Source organism: Larus michahellis, chromosome 8 (genome assembly GCF_964199755.1).
Source record: "Larus michahellis chromosome 8, bLarMic1.1, whole genome shotgun sequence".
Lineage (NCBI taxonomy): Eukaryota > Metazoa > Chordata > Aves > Charadriiformes > Laridae > Larus > Larus michahellis.
Window position 1 is genome coordinate 55011522 of NC_133903.1, and position 20912 is coordinate 55032433.

The window sequence follows — 20912 nt, forward strand, 5'->3', positions numbered from 1 at the left end:
AAAATCTCAATTCTTCTTCTTGACTTGGCCAAATTAGCGAGCAAAGAGGTGAGGGGGCACTTAAGATAAACTTTTTTTTTGCCTTGTGATCATTTGACATTTAATTACGTGTGGTTCTGTGATTTCTGGAGGATGCTGTGTTCGTTTCTTGTACTAGTAAAATGTTCCACGTGTTAAAAATATTTCAAGATGTGAGTTCTGTTGGTTTATGAACTGCTTGATGTTTTATCTGGTGATCTTAGGATTTGAACTCAAAATTAACAAGCATCAGGCAGGCAGTTTGCCTCGATGTGTTTTATTATGAAATTTTGAGGCTTTAAATGAATGGATGGGGAAAATACATTTGCAGGTGGTAATTATGTGTGATTTGGAGCTCTCTGAAGGGTACGTATTGCAAAAAAAGGGATGTATTTCTCATTCGCCTTCATTTTGTAAATTATGCACCACAAATTATTTAAGCCAAATTGCTTCGTTTCCTCTAGCCCTTATTGCGAGGTGGTGGCCTGCAGCTCCTGAGTCAATCTCGTCTTTGAAATGCTTCTGACGTAACGTTCAGAGCGGAGGATGCTGTTAGCCACACTAACTGTGCAATTTGTCAACCAGTTTTTTCATTTGCTTATAACTTTGCCAACCGTTAACTATTTGGACTGAAATTTCCCATCGTGGAGTTCTGCCACAGATGGTTTTTCCATATGTTTTTGTCTGTATTTTGTTAATGTTTTTTTTATGAACATGTGTTCATAATGTTTTATGTGTAAGCATAAATATGCTTTCTGTGCTAATGTATGAAGAGAATACGTAGTTCTGGGTACTTTAAGGCAAGGCTGACTCTTTCATGTCTGCCTTCCCACCGGGGAAGGAGCAGGACTTTCTGGTGATCCAGGACATGTTGGAGAAGACGAAAGTCAAAGGGCTTGTGCTTGCTGGTGGGAAAGGGAGAAAAGCATGTAGTCCTTAAGCAGAGGATTCCTGATTCGCAGCAAATTGCTGAAAGGCGGCTTTGACAGAAGAGATGTCTTATCCCACTGCAGTGATTTATCCAGGTGCCCATGGCAGGTCTGTGGGTCTGGGCTGTGCATTGGGAATGTCCCAAAGTTGCAGAGGACCAAGGGCAGTGGTTCCCAAACAGGATGCCTCTATGTTTCTTTAATTGTTTGGCTTTTAAAAGGTAAGAAATACATAAGTGGCGTTAGCAAGCAACCTTTACTAACCTACAGGGTAGTTTTTTCTCTAGGAACCCAGCCCATGATCACAGGAGAAAACATGGTTGCACTTTGTAGAAGTGGTAGAAATATTTTTTGCAAATGATCATCGGTGATACATTCTTTGTTCTCCAGTGTGAGCCCACGGGTTCAATTGGTAAAGCGCCCATAGATTGCTATATATTGCAGGAAAAGCTGCGTCTCCAACCAAAACCTAGATAGAGGGGAAGGTACAGAAGAGATAGTGAAGATAATGTAATTTTACAGTAAATTGTACTTGATGTGTGCTGAAAAATAGCCCTCAGTACCTTCTTTGTTGTTATTCTTAATGGGAGGTTTTGCGTAGACTGGTTTCTTAGGACCAGGGTGATTTTTACCCCGTATTTTGGTTAGGCTTTCTCTCAGCTGGTAGTTCAAATGCTCCTTTTTTTTTCAGTGGCATGTCCCCCAGGTGGTTTCATTGACATGGCTGGGAAACAGGGAGAGGTTCTTGGTGGCAGCACGGACCTCCTGCCTCCTTTGGTGTCTGCTTTATTCAAAGTTCTCTCCACACCAGGGTCTATCAGCCAGGGTTCAGATGTCCCACCCTGGCTGCCGGTGTGCCGGCTCTGTTGGAAAGCAGCAGCTCCAGAGGCAGCAGAGGTAACACTTGGGGCGACTGCCACCATCCTGGATGTTGAGTCACGTTACTGCCCAAAGCGAAGCTTACGCTTTCTCTGCCAGCACTGAGCCTGGCCTCTACATTAGCAATTAAACCATTTTCCGCGTTACTTCCACGGCACCTGTTCCTGAGCTATATTGTCAGAAACAGGTAAAATGAAGTTTCACGCTTCTAATCCACCTGGAATGTGGCAATTACCACTTGTTGGGCTGAATCCTTCGTTCCTGGGGGATTACCGGCCCCTTTGCTCGACCTGATTAGCATTTAGACTGCTGTAAGCTTACCTAAACATGGATTTACATACGTGATTAAAATGCGTTTGCTGCCTGAAAAGCTTAGTCAGAGGGGTGGATTCTCCCGGTGTGCCTACGAGCAAAGCAATGCGCACACGTTTTGTCTTGTCTAAGAGAGAAGCAAGGGCTTTAATGTGGGAGCTACTGGTTCTACTAAAGCTCTTTGAAACCCTCGCTTGTATAAGGCAAAATACACTGCAGCGCATGCTGGCTTGGTGAGTCGAAACCTCAGAGGAGAAAATTAGGCACGCACTTCGTTTCCCTTTCTTTTGCAAACAAGCATCTCAAGAAATCAACATCCACTTGTCTTTGCTGCAGTCAGCCATGAGGTCACGCAGGCGTCCCAGTAAAACTCATTTTAAAGCCTATTAAGTTCACCACATGAAAGTGGTTTCCAGCCAAATTTCCCAATTAAATGGCAGTCCACATTAAGTGGCTCTACCTCTGCCTGATGCCTTTTGGAAATGACATCTCTTCCTCAAATATCTCCTGTGTTTGGGAAGCAGGAAGAGCTCATCGTCTCGCTAAGCAATATTCTGCATTTTGAAATAATCACTTAATATGGTGCTTTCCCTAGCTCGGTGGGTTCTGCAGTGATTATCTTACAACTGAGCCCTATTCAGGTTGCAATTTCTATTAAATAAGCTAAATCGACAGCATTAAACAGTTGCCTGTTTATTCTTTTTAACAGGAAATGAATTTAAAAGAGACGCAGCCACCCGTGAAGAGCTGTTGAAAGCAACGATTGACGGGAGGGAGGAGGTGGTTTCTCACCATAACCTTAAAAAAACAAACAAACTGTGCATAAAAAATAAAAAATAATCATTTTTTTAAATGGGAGAAATTTAGCTATGAGCATTTCTCTCTTTTCTGACTGGTAAATCATGGCGTGCAGAGGGAATGCCACGAGGGAAAAAGAGAAATGGAAATGTGATCTAATAAATATTTAATTATGTAAGGAGGAATAAGTGAACTTCAGGGAAAATACGGGGGCCCTGGTGGTAGGAAAAGACCTGTCTCAGGGGGTCGGTGGCAGGATGCTTTTCACCCCCAAGTTACTAGCTGAGATTTCCCTCGGGCTGGGGGAGCCTGTGACTGCTCGGTGGGTGGGAGATGTCCAGCGGGGACTGGAGCTCCTTGGAGAAGATCCTACATGGCCCCATTGCACCAGGCTTTGTAACCGCTCCCGATGCTCGCCGTGGCACGGCCATTCGCTCTTGGTGGCTTGAAGCAACTTCCTTATCTGGAAATTTTTTGACATCAGCTGTGGCAATAGGCGTTATCTGAGGCAAAACAAAAAGGGCCAGATGAAAGCGGGAGTAAGCGGAGTTCACGAGGACGCTCTGCCCTGGTGCCGGCTTTCAGTGTCTGTGCTCTGTTCTGTAATGCGACTCTTTTTTGGGGTGTGCCAGCAGGCGAGGGAGCACTCTGGTTTCTCATTGCACTGCCTCCCCTCTCTCCCCTTACACCACGGGACGAGCTCTAAACGACGAGAGTCGTTTAGATGTGGTGTTGGGGGATATGGTGTAGGGGAGAACTTTGTAGAGTGGGGTTGATGGTTGGACTCGATGATCCCAAGGGTCTTTTCCAACCTAAATGATTCTATGATTCCTGTTCCTGCTCTTTGTTTGAGAAGGCTTCCGATTTACCATGAGTTCTTCTTTTCCCTGATCCTTATTTAAAAAGGTGAAGAGTCCTTTATTCACCTGCTTCTCTTCCACAAAAATGATTGTGGATGGGTAGGCTTTTCCTTCTGTCAGATGTCAGTTTATTTACAGAGAAATAGTTAGGCCTGAGTTTGAATGAGCGCCTATTTACATCTGGTACAGCAGAGGAGTTGTTTGGGAGCTCTTCATCCTTAGGCAAAGATAGTATTGGAGTCTCTGCCAAGAAAGAGTCAGCTTTGAAATACTGTTTTCTTTTTACTGTAAGTAGAATTCAACTTCAGTGAATGTTCACTGGAATAGGATTCTCTATCGGATTGGTAAGAGGATGATGCTGTCACTGTGGCTTCCTCTGATCAGGGGGAAAGCGTGGTCCCCCCATGCCCGCCTGCAAGCCCCTCAGGAGCTCGTTCCACCATGGCAGCTCCTTGACCATGTGTGAGGACGTGTCCTGGCTGTGGTTGAGCCAGAGCTGAGGACACCAGTGTTGGGGTGCAGCACGTTATCACATTGCCGGTATCTCCTCCTCCTCCCAGGAGCTCTTCACTTGGTCCTTCAGTTTCCAAAGAAGAGCTGTTAGCGTGAGTTTTTGCAGATACTGCCTGTTTTCCTTTCCCTTTTCATGGCCTGTCTGCTTTGGCAAACAAGCATAAAACGTTAGAATTCCCAGGGCTTGGGAATCATTTTCATTTCCAGACATCCGTGATCCCCAGCCTGGGCTTTGAGCTCCCCACCGCTCGCAGCTGATCTGTGTGGCATAGACCTTGCGGTCACTGCTGCAGCAGCACTTAGCAGTCTTGTGGCGTTATACGGGAAGCCAACGTTCCCTGGAGAGATTGGCAGCAAGAGGCAGGATTTTACAAAATGCACCCCAAATCAGTCAGTGGTTTAAGGTTAAGATGGGATTTATCCTTAAGTATTCAAAGGCCAACTGCATCCTGGGCTGCATCCCCAGCAGCGTGGGCAGCAGGGCGAGGGGGGGATTCTGCCCCTCTGCTCCGCTCGGGGAGACCCCCCTGCAGCGCTGCCTCCAGCCCTGGGGCACCAACAGCAGAAGGACACGGAGCTGTTGGAGCGGGGCCAGAGGAGGCCCCGGAGATGCTGGGAGGGCTGGAGCCCCTCTGCTGGGAGGACAGGCTGAGAGAGCTGGGGGGGTTCAGCCTGGGGAAGAGAAGGCTCCGGGGGGACCTTCCAGCCCCTGCCAGGCCCTAAAGGGGCTCCAGAAAAGCTGGGGAGGGACTCTGGATCAGGGAAAGGAGTGATAGGACAACGGGGAATGGTTTTAACCTGAAGAAGGGTAGGTTTAGAGGAGACCTGAGGCAGAAATTGTTGGCTGTGAGGGTGGTGAGCCCCTGGCCCAGGTTGCCCAGAGAAGCTGTGGCTGCCCCATCCCTGGAGGGGTTCAAGGCCAGGTTGGCCGGGGCTTGGAGCAACCTGGGCTGGTGGGAGGTGTCCCTGCCCAGGGCAGGGGGTGCCACTGGATGATCTTTAAGGTCCCTTCCAACTCTAACCATTCTGTGATTCTATGATATCAATACAAGGATCACTTATGGCAAGCATCCATCTCCTGGGATGGTCTGGGGTTCCAGAGCAGAAAATATCTGTGGAAGGCCAAAACAAGCGGTGGGAGAGCTGCAGTGTTTGCTCCACTACCCTGTGCATGGGACTGCGTGTCATTAACTTCTTGGAGATCCTTGCGTGGGCCGAGCATCCCCTGGCAGGGTGGGATGGACGGCAGCCACAGCGCAAGAGGAGGTCACAGAGTGCAGAAGGGGCTGCAGGACATCCCGGTAGGTACACGCCACTGATGGACCCTTTGGGTCTGGGGGCTTCCTGAGGGGTGATGCAAACCTTGCTGTCCTTACTAGTGAATGCAGGCTAAAGCTATCACCTTGGCAAGTCTTTCCAGGCAGAGAAATGACCTGGTCGTGAGTTCTTATAGGGAAAATCTTTCTGATATCCCAGGGAGAATTTGACTCTTAGGCAAACTACATCTTAAAAAACATAAACAAAACCAAACGTGGAGAAAACCAGGTGGATCGAGGCCTCCTAACTTTGGCCCCAGTTCTTTAGAGATTTCCAGATTTTCTTTTGAAATCACTGGACGCGAATTTGATACGTGTGGTGAAAGGGGAAGAATTACAGCTTTCACGTTTATGCACAATTTACCTTTTTATTTTCCTTTATTATCTGGGGGATATTCGGTAAATCAAGCTCCCCTGATGGGGCTCAGGATTCTGATTCTATTTGTGGGGTCCCGTTAGTAGCGAGGCAGTAAATTACTGCTACTTTGTTTGAAAATTTTTTTAGCCACAGTACATTAGCTCCTTTTGTTTGCTTTTCCACTGACGGAGTGTACGTTTTTATTTGAGAATTTGTGTTTCTTCAATGTCTCATTTATAAATAATACAGGGTGTGAAATTTGAAGGTCACAGAATACAACCTGAAAAAGAAACCACCCCGTGTAACGTTGGGCATTCATGGCAAAAATATTTCACAAAATGCTTCGCTTGCATTGGATTTTTTATACAACCTGAGTTTGTGCGGTGAATATCTGACCATTATGCATAAGGTAACTATATATAATAACCTTTTCCTGGCTCATCCAGCTATCTTTGTTTATTTGAAAGATTGATAGATCAGAGGGTCAAGGGACGTGTTTTATTGTAAGTTTCTGTTCCAAATTTCCTGACATTTTTGGTTTAAAAAAAAAATAGACCTTTAAAAGGCACAGAAAGGGCTAATAAGAACCAGATCCTAAAGTGATGCTATGTCAAAATGTCAAAAATAACAGCTTTTCTTTGACTCTGCAGCATTAATCTTAAGGCACATACCTTTCTATACACCCTTCCCTTAATAGCTTAAGTTTTTGTACGTGGCTTTTTAGTGCAGAGCAGCTTCTAAAGTGACAACAAAATCCCTTGATGGTTTTCAGTAGTTGGGTTTATAGCTGGACACGGACATTTGTTTACCTATTCCAAATCACTTTTTTTTGTGATAAAGTTTAGAAGCTTCCTACTTGTGCTATAAAACTGGTTCCTGAGTAAAGAAAAGCTTCATTTCCCCTTGCCAGATTATAGCGTCAAAGCTATCACCAAGACATCTGTCCTCAAACCTGAAAGTTGACTCATAAAGGGGGAGGCAGATGTGGACTTTCAAATGCATGTTAAGAATTCACATAGGCAGGAAGGGCAGTGAGTTGTCCAGTTCCTATCCAAAAGCAATGGGATTCAGGTGCTCAGCCCCAGATAATTTTTTGGAAGCCCACGGGCATCTTGTGCTCCGGTTTCCCTCCGAAAGCTCTCCCTGCCTATGACCCAAGGCAATCTCAAAGCTGCTAATTATCAGAAAGTAGCAATTAATTCTGAGAATCCCAAACAAAGCCAGTGTCAGCTGCGGACATCTGAAAAGGCGTAAAGCCTCAGGCAGTGGTCAGCCTGTTTCGGTTCAGTAAATTATCCTCGAGTGGCACTAAACCCTCTAGATAGTGTCTGGGAAGGGAAAACCCAGCAGACAGCTGCAGTGCGTATCCCGAATTGAGTCTTGCACATACACATCGCTGAGGAAACTCGTTTGAAAATAAGCCGGGCAAGCAAAGGCAGTAGAATATTTCCTTTTGTCCCAAGACAGTTGATGTTGACTATTTCCCTATGATCGTCTGGACTTCTTTAACTCTGATATTCTTCATATGGGTTGCTAAATCGTGGGTTGAGTGCAGTATCCCTTTCCTCCCGCTGTCATTCCTCTACTTTTATTCATTTTAAATAAGTGAAATTCCAGGCAGGAGTCTTTCTTTTGCCCCTTTAAGGGGGGTTTGTTGGTCAGGGTTTGTTGGTCAGACCCACAGATTGGACCTGCCGGGAGTTGTCTTCCTTTGTGAGTTATGGGCAGATCAAGCAATCAATGGTTAATCCTTTTTCCAACTGCGAAGTATGTGCTCTGTCTATGGCCACACTTCAGTCAGAAATCCTCCTGGTTCCTTCTATAGCTGAACTGGAATAGCTTAAAACTCAAGTTGATTGAACATATGGAACGACCAGCAAGCCCCTCCAGCGTCTTCAGGCTGGGTGGGCTCCGCGTTGTTGACTTCCTCCAAAGAGAACGGTTCCATATAGAAAATTTCCAACAGTCTGAGCTCAGTGGTGATGCCGATACATGTGAGTATGGGGCGCATCCAAGTGCAGCATCAGACTGGATTAATGTGGGTAATCCAGAACTCTGAATGAATGAAAATGCCTGTTTGCAAGCTGATATATTAAATCGGGCAGCCTCTGTTGGACCCTCTGATGGACCTAGCAGACTCTTTCCCTTTAAATAAACTCTTCGCGTTACCAATCTCTAGACTTAACCATCTTGCAGGCACCGACTGAGACCCTTTTTGCATTTCTTTTTGCCAGTGTATGCTCTGGCAAAGAAGCGGCGAGCTGCTAATCCTCTTGCTGCAGAAAGATAAATGCAATGAGCAGTCTCTAAGACTGGTGTCCCAACTGCCTTACTCCAACCAGGTCAGGTGGTTGCTTTACCTGTTGCAACGCAGATTTGAGTTTTCAAATCTAGAATTTAACTTATTCTCCAGTCCAGCCACTGGAAAACGGTGTCCCCACAGGTTTGGAGAAGTTCCTTTCCAGAGAAGTGTGTTGTTACACGTCTATAATGGCAGGTAACTTGGTACAGCAGCCTCTCTGTTGCACCTGGATTAAAGCTGGTTTTGGGCTTGCGGTGGCTTGAATGGAGACTTTAATTTTAACTTTTCTTTGAATATTCTGAAAGATCAGAAGGGCATAAAGAAAAGGATAAATGAAACGGCAATTCTTCTCATAAAATGACCATTTTGGGGTCTAATCCTGCATCCCCATCGTGCTTTAAACACCTAGTGAAATCAGAACCACAGAGCACACACGGTGCTTGGGGGGAAAAAAGGTCTCACTGTGGCCAGCAAATCCTCCTCCAAGCAAAGAGGGTGTTACTGCTCTAAGATGTGTCTTTGGTAATTTAAGATAGAGTAACCGTGTGGTCACAGAGGAGATTAACATTCCTTGGCCAGAGAGGACGAGCTTTTATTTTGAAAGCCACCTGGGTTCCACTTAAAAGTAGTAGAATACTTCAGGATTTATTGCAACCGGGCAGGCTCCTATTTAACAATGTCAAGGCATAGCTGTGGAAATACACACACTTTTCTTCTTTCGAGACATGGAACTCACTACATTTGGTCCTTGCACAGCTGTTGCTGTTCTGTAACATCAAACCGGCAAAAAGTTTGGCTATGAAGGATACCTAATATTTGGATTTTATATGCAGTGTCTCCAATTTATGCGCTTAGAATCATGAAGATGACTTATGATGTGTTGTGTTTGCATTGGCAACGGCTCAAAACCAGAAATATATTTCAGGCTTGGCTTTCCAGATATTATCTCAAGTCATTTAAAAGTTCATTATAGGGCACCCGCTAGTGCTGCTATAGCAAAGGGGCTGTCAGCATTTTTCAAGGGTTTATAACTCAGCCATTAAGAAAAAAAAAATCTCTGTGGGCTGAAACTTGGCATTCAGGGTCTGGGCCCAGCAGTAAATTGTTTTTACAAATTAAAAAAAAAATCAGTTTGACTATTATTAAATTATAGGTGGGCTAAATTTTATTTAGAACTTTTTCAGGCTATTCTCCCATACTTCTGTAAATTAAAATGTTTCCACAATGTTTTTATAGAGTGCTACTCTAAAATATGGATGGGCTTTTGTTATATTCTTGAAACCCTGAGATTTAACTTAAAATATAATAACAGTGCTTATCCCAGCATAGCACTTTTCACCTTCAAAGTGCTTTACGAGCATTATCTCATTAATGTACATAACAGCCTCCCCATGATGTAAGAGGGATTATTATCCTCACTTTATAGCTGGAGAGATTGAGCCAAAAGGTTTAAGGCTGTTTTTAAAAGGACTTAGTTGCACAAGTCCCATGTGAGCTTTGATTGGCTTTGGGTGTCTACTTCCCTTTGGCTCCTCTAAAGATCACAACTGAAGTGATTCACCCAAGACTGTTCAGAGCCAGGATTAAAACTCAGACTTTCCAATGGCCAGTGCCACTAGACTGGGTAATTCGCAGAAGCGCAGTAATTTGTACATAAGGGCCATCGCGTTTCTAAGAAGTTATTCTTTAGGTCAGAGGGAGTCAGCTCTGGGCATCTGGGGAGCTGCGTGGTGGCAGGGAGACTTTCAAATGAAAGGGGAAACGCAGCATGCTCTAAGACCATGGCCATGCCACTCGGTGTCTTCATCGTGTGTGCCAGCAGTGGGTCCATCCCGTTTCATCAGCCTTGTTCGCCTCCTGCTGAAAGCACAAAAAGGAGGATTTACCCCCATTTTTCTTGGCTTTTGGTCCCAGAAGAAGGAGATGTTAATTCTGATGGCACCGGAGAGTGGCTGACGGGGGTGACCTGGACAGAAACCTGGCCGCAGGCAGGAACTGTTTTATATGTTCTTTGCATAGTTGTTAGTAAAGGGAGAGGATGGTTGCAGTAGCTTGGGAGATTTGATGGACTTTGATAGGTGAGAGTTAGACACAATTATTAAAAATAAAATTGGGCTTCTCTTCAGCCCTTCCATTCTGGGCAAGGGCAGCAATGGAGGGCTTTTGTGCATGCCAGGGAAGGAATGCACGTAATTTTGTATGCCCCAGTAACAGTCCAGGGTTTGTTGGAAGCACTGTTAGTCCTTCAGCTCAGTCTCAAGTACAGAACTGCTTTACCTGTGACGAAGGGCTCCTCGTGAAGCTTCCAATTGCTTGAAACCTGCCCTGTTTAAATGTCATCTCCGGTGATCTGCTTGATCTCATTTATGATTTGGATGTAAAATTTGTGGACTTGAGGACTAAGCTATGCTGAATTTAACAGATGTGTTTTGTTTTAGCGTCTCCGTAGTAGTTCATGGAGGAAGGTGGAGAACACTTAGGGAAGAGTCAGAAGCTCCTAATGCTGAGAGGCTGTTTCTGTTTGTACCTATAGAGAAGTTGCACCCATAGCTCTTGTGTTACCGCCATACTTTCTCCCTGCCTACTGATCCTTTAAAATCCTTCTCCAGCCTTTGAAAACCTGCCCTACATCCTTACTCCTTTATTCGCCTCTCCTGTATACCATAGGACCTTTAAAATGTTATATTTACTGTGCTGTTTGTCAGCAAGACCATCACAGGACTGAGGCCATTCTGTTCTCTGACCATGTTATAGTGTAGATGTCTGAGCCGGTCTTTGAAACGTTATCAGGAATTATATAAATGACTGTGGTAAAGAAATGTTACGTTGGATAATTAAATGCGGTTATCCAGTTCCATGCTCTTAGTGTGATTTTATTAAACCCAGATTGTGGAGAGAACGCAAGAATACGTGTGCTGACTTAGATTAGGCTTCCCGGTGAGGTTATTAAGATAGCAAGTCAGAAACAGTTCTAGTCTTGCAAGGAAGCATGCAGAAATGATTCCAGAGAGCTGAAAGGCCAGTCGGACACCCCTGAAGAGACATCGGACCCTGTCGTCTCTCTTCACCGAGGCCAGGATCTCTGCCCTTTTTACCCCATACATAGATTTCCTAACTAGTTAGATCCATGGGAGTATAGATAACAGTCGTATTTTGCGCAGTTTCATACCTGCGTGTTAAAAGACTAGTTATTCAGTGAACAAAAATATGCGTGGGCAGTTCCTTTGTGCTAAACATTTATCCTACGGCTCCTCAGGACCAACTGAGAAGAGAGACGCCTTGTATAAAGTGCTGTGCAAATACAGGGTAGGTGCTTACATGCTAAACAGATTAAATACAAAGGAAAAAGATATTGATATACACAAAGCATAATGAAGGGAGTAGCCAGTGAAGACATGATCAAAGTAAATAATTAGGGGAGTGAATTAGTTAGTTGGCTAAGCTGTCTTTATATGCGTTGGAGATTTTTTTCATGCTTTTAGGCAGGCTTATTGCTGGAGTTAACAGTAGCTGTACCTGAGAGCGGTGGAGCGTGAGCAGCACAGCCCAGGTCTACTTGCTGATAGGCTTTTCTTGACCTCCCGGGTTGGCTGTGAGAGTGCGGGAGCCGCGTACAGCCTCTGGGTTCCTCATTCCTCGGCCGCCCTGCTGAGACAGCCAGCAGCTCCTAATGGATTTTGGCCAGTAATGACCACCGTTAGATCTGAACCTGTGACACGGAGATGAAAGCCCACGTATTCCTTTCCCCGTACCCAATCCATCTCGCTCTCTGCCTTTAAAGGATTTAATTAAATGTTGAATACAGCTAACTAGAAATAGTCGTCTTCCTGAACGGTGCGGAATGAAACAGCACTTGACAGGAGAAGGCAGTGCTCACAAATGGATTAGAAGAGATTAATTTAGCAACATGTTGATTTAACATTCCCTGTCTTGACAAAAGAATTCTTGATCTTCTGCTTGCACCTATCATGAGACCTATTTCAGATTTAAGATAAACTGTAGTACTCTTGGCAAGGGAAATACTGAGTGAGAGAAAAGCTCTTCATCTCCTAGATGTGATCTTTATTCCTTCATCTATGCAGGTAGTGCTTGCAAAATCATTGATAACATGTCTACGCTGCTCTGTCTGTCAATTGAAAGTGGCTCTGAGACCTTTGCTTCTGAACAATTCATTTCATATATGGCTGTATTTTGTGGGTCCTAACGTGAGCGGGAGCAGATCTGCATAGGCATCAAAATGAGCAGCCAGATTTCTGATACGTTTTTCATGTTAATTGGTTGGCAAAAAGGAAAAATAAAAGAACAAAAAGAAGCGGCGTTACCCCCTTTTTCTGTGTTAAATAAAGCCCAGTAGGATGATGTTGAGAAAGCAGAATGAATCCATGGGTGTGTGAAGGAAGGGAGGTTTTCCAGAAATACAGCATTACTATAGTGCAATGGGAATTCCAAAATTTGTTCCTTTTATTACAGTCTAAAACTATGTGGGACCTATTGCCTGCCCTGAAACAACAATTAACAAGTATTCTCATTTTCTAATAAACCTGATAGCCATTTCCTTTGTTTCCCTTTCAAAGACAAGCATGAGTTTTCTTTAAAGTGGTGTTTCCCGAGCTGGAGTTCATTATTTACCCTTTTTTTCTTTTTATCTAACAGACTACTTCTTGACGCTCGATGAACCTATGAATAACATAACTACCACCCTTGGCCAGACGGCAGAGCTGCACTGTAAAGTCTCTGGCAATCCTCCTCCGACGGTCCGTTGGCTGAAAAACGACGCTCCGGTTGTCCAAGAACCCCGGAGGATCTCCTTCCGTGCCACAAGCTACGGGTCTCGGCTGCGAATAAGGAACCTTGACACTACGGATACAGGCTATTTCCAGTGTGTTGCGACTAACGGCAGAAAGACTGTCTCTACAACTGGTGTGCTCTTTGTGAAATTTGGTACGTGACCTCCTTTGTCTCTAGTAGGTGAGAAACTTCAGCTTGCGGTATAGACTGGAGACCTGTTAGTGGGGTAGATATATATATCTATCAGGTAAAATAAGCACATTTTCTTCAAAATCAAAGTTTGTATTAAGATAATTGCCTTACAAGCTGATCTTAAAACTGAGAGGATTCCAACCGAGAAACAGGTTTTGCGCGTATTCTCCTCCACCTCCCCTTTCAGAGGGAAATAATTCACTGAGATGAAGATATTTGCACAGACTCTTGGTTAGTCCTCTTAGGAGCTGGACAAATAACATATAACGAATGATGTATGTGATGAGTTTTATAGTCTTTTTTCATAAATCTTCCAAATTTTAAAATTTTAATAAGAAATTAATCATTAGGCCTTGTCTCGTAAGGCAGTTGTCCTTCAGCCTGTATCTGAGATGTAGGAGATTTTAATCTGAACAATGATACTTTTATAGACGCTTCTGTAGAAAACAGTGAGTATTTTTCTTTTTTCTGACTGGAGCAATATTTAACCTCATGATTCAGTTTCTAGAGCAAATAACATTCGTATGAACTTCCCTGAAACCTGCTGCAGCCGACTTCTCAGCCTGCTGTGCCAGTGAACTTGTGCGCCGTCTGCCCAGGCCTTCCAGTAGTTGCCCAAATAAAAGCAGGGAGGGCAGGAACAGCAAAACCCTCCCAGCCAGAGCCCGCTGGGGGCAGGACACATTTGATCCATGCATCTGAATCAGGCCTAGGGTGAATTCCCTGATAAATAATGAAGATTGATAGGGGGAAACGATGCTGTTTTCTCCCAGTTGTAGTTACAACATGCTTTTGTACAAGCCTCCTGTGGTTTGCTTTTCTGTGACGGCCCGCGACACTGCTGAATTGCAGGATGAATGTCTCACCTGGTTATTGTCCTCGTCTACGGTGTTTTGCAGAAAATTGTTGCTCCAGGATACAGTCTTGTCTTTGGTACTGAGAAACTGCGACTCGTCTGTTAAACTGCATAAACCACATCCAACATGACAGACTGTTGCTTTTATCTTTTAAAAGGTTTTCGAAAGCTTCCTGCTTGCTACCTCGCCATAACTCATCACGCTGTTTTTCTTCTGTCACTTTTCCAGGTCCCCCGCCAACAGCAAGTCCAGGATCATCGTAAGTTGTTTCATGTCTGTTATGTCGATTCATTAATCTTGCGTTTCAGCAGTCAGAAGTTCATTTGTCATTTTGTGTGACAGGAGCACTTTTACATTCCACTTTAAGTCAGATAGTATGGTAATTTATTGTAACGGAATTATCTGTCTCTTAGATATATTTTCATGTTATCATGTCAGCTCTTATTTCTTACACTAGACTTCTTAATTTCCAATATTATTACCTTTAGATCCTCTGGTGCCTTCAGCCTTTGAACTGATTTCCAGGTGCCTATAGGTATGAGCAGAAACTGATTTTCATACATGTCACAGCCCAATCTGGAAAATATTTGTCACTATAAGTAGATTTTACTACCTAGGGGCTTCTTACTGATTTTAAGGGGACTGCTGGTCGTAAGCTGACTCTGTGTCTATCTGTAGCTGTATTAGTAAACTGTCTTAAAAATGAGTTTTTGAAGATTGGGTACCTGGGTGGGAGCAGCGGCTGTTTTTACGAGAGCTCTCTGTATCCTGGAGCCCCCTGTACCCTGCCGGGTCCCTGCTGCTGGGTCTGAGCAGTTGCCACGTGGTTGTATTTTGGCACTGGAGCTTCTGTCTTTGGTAGCTTTTGAGAACGTACGTGTATCTTCCCCGCTAGTTTCAAGATACACGATCAAACTTGCTCAGCTTTTATAGTCCCTTATTGTTTTCAAGTGTGATCTTCAACTGAAGTTTGAAATTAATTTTGTGATAGAATGTCCACCTTGTTCAGATTTTACATGCATGGAACAATACTGAAACCCCACCTCTCCTGGTGAGGGAAGGTGCACCATCGGAAGAGAAATACAGTACCAACTAAAACATAAAATGAAACTGCTAATACGGTTGCAGGGAATGCAAAAGTTTGGGGATGTGAATGTTCCTGACTGTCCTTATAGAAGATTGTTCACAAAGTATTGCAAAGGGTATAAATTAGGGGAAGCATCTGACCACAAAAGGACATGCTAGGATGCCCTCTAATGGAACATCATAAAATGTGTTTTTGTCTTCCCTTTTGAAGGTACCTGACACGAAGTTACTGAGTTTATTTTGGAAGGGGAGTTCCTTGTTTGGACTTAGACTCCTTTTTGAGATTGTGATGTTCTGGGGAGGAAAGCTTCGTTGTGCTGTGGGAAGTGGGGACTGACGGGCTCTTTAGCGGTTTGGAGGCTTAATTAATGAGTTGAGAAGATGCGTATTTTGTGTCTGCTTCCACCTAATTTGGGGTTTCCGCAATTTGTAAGGTTAAGCAACGTGTCCTTGGTGGTCAGAAACCCACGGCAGAGCAGTGTGAGCACAGAAAGCAGAGAGCTCTGCTGGAATTTCACTGTCTTGGCTACTCAGGATTGCATCACTTTTTAAAAACAAAATAGGTTTGGGTACCTTTTTCCCATGTTTTTTTCTGGCAGGGTTTTGGGGTTTTTTTGCCCCCACCCCCCTAAAAAGGACCACAACTTAACTAGCTAAAAGCCTCACCCAGTTACAGAGAAGTAACAGCAAATGGTCCCTCTAATTCAGTGAGTGTTGGGCTGAGCTCTAAGGCGATGTCTGCACAGCATCATCCGGACCACGAGGGAAAAACCAAACCAGCGTCATGAGTGCTAATTCCGAGAGGAGGAGTATGGGAGTATTACACTCCACTTGAGCTAAGCACCCTTCTTCTAGTTGGAGACCAGTGATGAGTGGTGTTCCCCAGGGGTCAGTACTGGGTCCAGTCCTGTTCAATATATTCGTCAATGACCTGGATGAGGGGATAGAGCGCGCCCTCAGCAAGTTTGCTGATGACACCAAGCTGGGTGGGGTGGCTGACACACCGGAAGGCTGTGCTGCCATACAGAGAGACCTGGACAGGTTGGAGATCTGGGCAGAGAGAAACCTTATGAAGTTCAACAAGGGCAAGTGTAGGGTGCTGCACCTGGGGAGGAACAACCCCATGCACCAGTACAGGTTGGGGCTGACCTGCTGGAGAGCAGCTCTGTGGAAAGAGACCTGGGAGTCCTGGTGGACAACAGGATGACCATGAGTCAGCAATGTGCCCTTGTGGCCAAGAAGGCCAATGGCATCCTGGGGTGCATCAAGAAGAGCGTGGCCAGCAGGTGAAGGGAGGTCATCCTCCCCCTCTACTCTGCCTTGGTGAGGCCGCACCTGGAGTACTGTGTCCAGTTCTGGGCTCCCCGGTTCAAGAGGGACAGGGAACTGCTGGAAAGGGTGCAGCAGAGGGCTACAAAGATGATAAGGGGACTGGAACACCTCTCTTATGAGGAAAGGCTGAGGGATTTGGGTCTCTTCAGTCTGGAAAAAAGACAACTGAGGGGGGACCTTATCAACACTTATAAATACTTAAAGGGTGGGTGTCAGGAGGATGGGGCCAGGCTCTTCTCAGTGGTGCCCGGGGACAGGACAAGAGGCAATGGGCACAAACTTGAGCATAGGAAGTTCCACCTAAACATGAGGAGGAACTTCTTTCCTGTGAGGGTGGCAGAGCACTGGAACAGGCTGCCCAGAGAGGTGGTGGAGTCTCCAACTCTCGAGACATTCAGAACTCACCTGGACGCGTTCCTGTGCCACCTGCTCTAGGTGACCCTGCTCTGGCAGGGGGTTGGACTGGATGATCTCCAGAGGTCCCTTCCAACCCTATGATTCTATGATTCTAGCAGCAGTATCTTACCATAGCCCTGTCTTATTCTGCGTGCAAAGCCCATATATCCAGGGAAGAACTAATCACTGTTTTCTATATGCACCACCTCAAACATTAAATTGGCTTTAAAGTGACTTAATCTAAGACTTCAATTTTGTTTTCAGCATTTGCTGCCCATTGGGACACACAGGTACAAAGACAAAAGAGTGAGAAAAGGTGAAAATAAAGTGAGACTTCTTCTTTAATAGTTGACTTCATAATTGTGCCTTATAATTTTGTAACCACAAAAGATATTTAATGACACTTCATTATCCTGGGAGGTTGTGGGCTCTGTTTAGTAAAAGGTCACGTTGTGCTAAACATTGGAGAGAAACGTCTCCAAAGAAATGTGCAGAGGGACCTCTGTTTTACTGAATGGAGAACATTTACATTCCTGTAGAAGCAAGCCAGATTTAATCTATGAAATAAGAGAATCAGGAAGGAGCTTATGACAAAGAAATGATAAACTTGGAACTCATACTAAATCAGAGTAAGAAAAAGGTCAGTGTATGTCATCTTGAACCTAGTTCGTATCCGTTGCCAGTGGCATGAGTGCAAGATCCGTATGGATAGCAGCAGCGGGTCCCGCTGTGTGAATCGCAAGGAGAAATTGCATGTTATGGAATGCGGGAGAGAAATTGCCTCGAAATCTGTTCCTCGCTGTTTCCTGTTCTTTCCGTGCCAGCGGTATCTTGAGTATTGTACAGCCTACTCATGCACAGCCTTCTCCCCGTACAAGCTGGCAAACCAATTTGTAGCTATGAAATGAATGAAAATTTGGTGGAAGTGCCTGTGGTAAGAATGATCCCACATTACAGAGGTAAGTGTCACAAAACAGCGTTTGAAGGAGTACTAGTTAAAGGCAGCAGTACTCTTCTGCACAGGGAAACAGCAGTTTGTATAGCTCTGCTATATTTTCTTGTCTGAAAAACAAATTTAAGTTGTTCTAGATATTAAAACGTATTTTTTCTGGTATTTTGATTGTAAATTTCTTCAATTGTGAAGAGAACTTGGAGCACCCTATGAGACCCTCGGAATGCATCAGCCTTCAGACTACTGTGTTGTTGCATAGTCTTGGTGCCATTTTGGGACTCCCCGTTGCTATGAGATAAGCAATAGGACTAGTTATGAGAAATACCTGCTTTTATCTGGGAAAACTAACCCCATCCGTGCCAGCCTCAATTTTCAAGTTCCAAGGTGACAGATGTAGTTCATGGTCAACCTCCCTTCCCAACGTTTAAGACTTGTGGGAGTTCTAAGGGGAAACACTTCCTTCAAGGAATAGTCCTGGAAGCTGGCTCAGAAAATATCTTCGAAGGTTAGGGCATCGTCCTGGTGCTTGGGGTAAACTGGCTCTGGGTCTGTGGGTCCAGCTGATTTTGGTTCCCCAAGATACTTTCACGGGAACCTACGTCTCTCTTCCCCAGCCGTGCAAGCTGGCCGCTGGTGTCGCTCTGAACAAAGGGACACTTACCGTACATCATCATACGGACATATCTTATTATTTTACAGTGGTTAAATGAAGGCTGAATATGGGAAGCACTTTGATGGATGTTGCGGAAATGAAAACTCTTACTTGGATAGTGTTTGTGCCTTATCAGCGTGAGTTTCTTCTCCTATGATAAGGCAATGAACAAAATCGATGGCAAGCAGCAGCCTTTCACTGTGGGTGTGCTTTTCCCATGTTGTCTTTATCAACCTACCGTGAGTGGAAGGTTCTGTTCATTTCAGGATTTAATTTGAGGATCATGTTTTTTAAAAAAATCCATATGCTCAGCACTTTTTCTCCGCGTAATTTATAGATGCAGAGTTCTGCCCTGATGTGATGGCAGAAAAATAGATGGGCCAACTGTAGCTTGAAAATAAAAAGGTTAAATGGATGACTTCTGCAAAAGAAGATAGGCAATGCTAGATAACATAATAATTCGTGTGTGTGTTATATCCGTATTCTTTCTGCTTTCCTTTAGCACTGTTATAGTCAGCTAGAGCCAAAAGTCTGATTTGCAAATCAGCCTGAAGCGAATGAAAGAAACTCCAGCAGAAACACTCCGCTGCAATCCGTAAGGAAATCCAGAATCCCAAGGTCTTGCCGCAGTGAAAAGCACTGGCTGACCTGAACGTCCTTCCTTTAACTCTCCTGCGTTTGGCAAAGGTCAGCTTTAAAGCCCTTATCTGCGAGGCCACGGAGTTACATTCCATTAACGTGCTCTGCTGCTCCGCGGCTCTGACATAGCTTGGAGAAGCTTTTCTTTAAAAAGCAAAAACAACCCACGCTCCCGCTTTATAAATAAATCATTATTTTATCTTTGGTTTCGCCGGAAGGTGCTGCAGATAGAGCGCCCGCTCCAAGCAGCGTGGTGAGCTGTGGGGAGAGTGCCCAGGAACCGGACGGCAGCGCCGGCTCCGGCTCTTGGACTACTGGAATAGTTTCCCTAAAGTGGATGGTGTCAAGGGCACCTCCACAACAGGCAGGAATCCAGGGGGGGGCTCTTCTGGCAGATAAGTCAGGTCCTGCTGGCTCTTGCTGTAAAAGACCACCATCAGCTAATTTAGCCCCTTCTTTTTTTCCCACAGAATTTATGAACGCAAACTCAAATTGAATTCGTTGACTAATTTGAGGAAGATCAAGGGGAGCATTCTGCTGGTTAACTGTTTTCCAGCATGTGTCGGTGTATCGATGTATGCTTGTGTGTTGCGTATTTCTCTCTGTGTGTATAGATATTTTACACACACATATATTCATGGCTGTAGTCATCGCTTCTAAAAATTTCCCAATAGACCGTAACTTTAACGTTATTTTTGAAGTTCTCGTGCTTCACATCGCTTTGAAACTCACTTTTTATCCATCATCCATGGCAAGGTTTGGTCCTTTAAGGACGTAGAAGTGTGTATCTTACCTTCAGGTCCCTCAGGTTGCTACAGAGAACAAAATCCGAAAGGGCTGAGGTCAGAGCACGGCGGATTCCTGGAGACGAGAGAATTTAATATAACAATAGAGATATTTTGGCCTGGAAAATGGTTGTGTTCCCAATCTTTTCCATTATTATTGTCCTTTTTTCCTCATTCTGTATTGTTTCCGCTGCCTGGAGAGATGGCCCTCCTGAACTTCACCAGGAGAAATCCTAGGAGCAAGTCACTGAAATTCGAGGAGATGCAGCAAACTTGCACTCTGTTCAAGAACCGCCACAAGAGCCACAGTGGGAAAGAAAACAAAAATGCTTTTTCACATGGCCCAGTCTAAAAGCGAGCTAGATAAACCCTGCTGGAGTGTAGTCCAGTGGGAAGAGGTCTGGAAAATGCTCTGTATAATCTGTGTCGGAGCTGCACAAAACCAGTTTCTTGTGTTGTGAGCATGTTTCGAAAAGGCTTAACCTGCAGGTGAAATATTTCATTCAACAACACAGACTTTTGACTTAATTACAGCAGAAACACGGGAAGAACAGCAATGGCACTTCTTGGAAGTATTCTCTATGTTCGCTAGATGTGGTGGTTTAGGTTTTAGAGGAGAAAAATGTCTTAACTCATCAGTATTCCTGCTCTTGGATGTGCAGTGGTTACTGTGCTGCAGAGAGACAACGGCGTGAGTGTGGATCAGCCGGGATGTATATGCCACGGACTGGCACCTCCTGAGCAGAGTATATACAGTCCTTGTGTCAGGATTGCTCTTGAACAGTCCTTTTGTTCTCAACAGAGACTTTTTTATATATATAACCTAAATATGGTATTGTTTTGTTCTTTATTTAACCACTGGGAATGAGGAGAGAAGAGGAGGAGAAGAGGAGAGGAGAGGGCTGTAATTTTAAGGGGTATTTGATTCATAAAATCAAATGGGGTTTG

General features: G+C 44.6%; 1 protein-coding gene across 1 annotated transcript in view; it reads left to right on the forward strand.

Annotated features, from left to right (window-relative positions):
* Positions 1–20912, forward strand: part of ROR1 (receptor tyrosine kinase like orphan receptor 1) — a 175722-nt gene that overhangs the window by 117742 nt on the left and 37068 nt on the right. Inside the window, exons 3-4 of the mRNA XM_074598332.1 lie at positions 12939–13226; positions 14351–14381. Of these exons, the coding sequence (XP_074454433.1) occupies positions 12939–13226; positions 14351–14381 (319 nt within the window). The remainder of the gene's footprint in view (positions 1–12938; positions 13227–14350; positions 14382–20912) is intronic.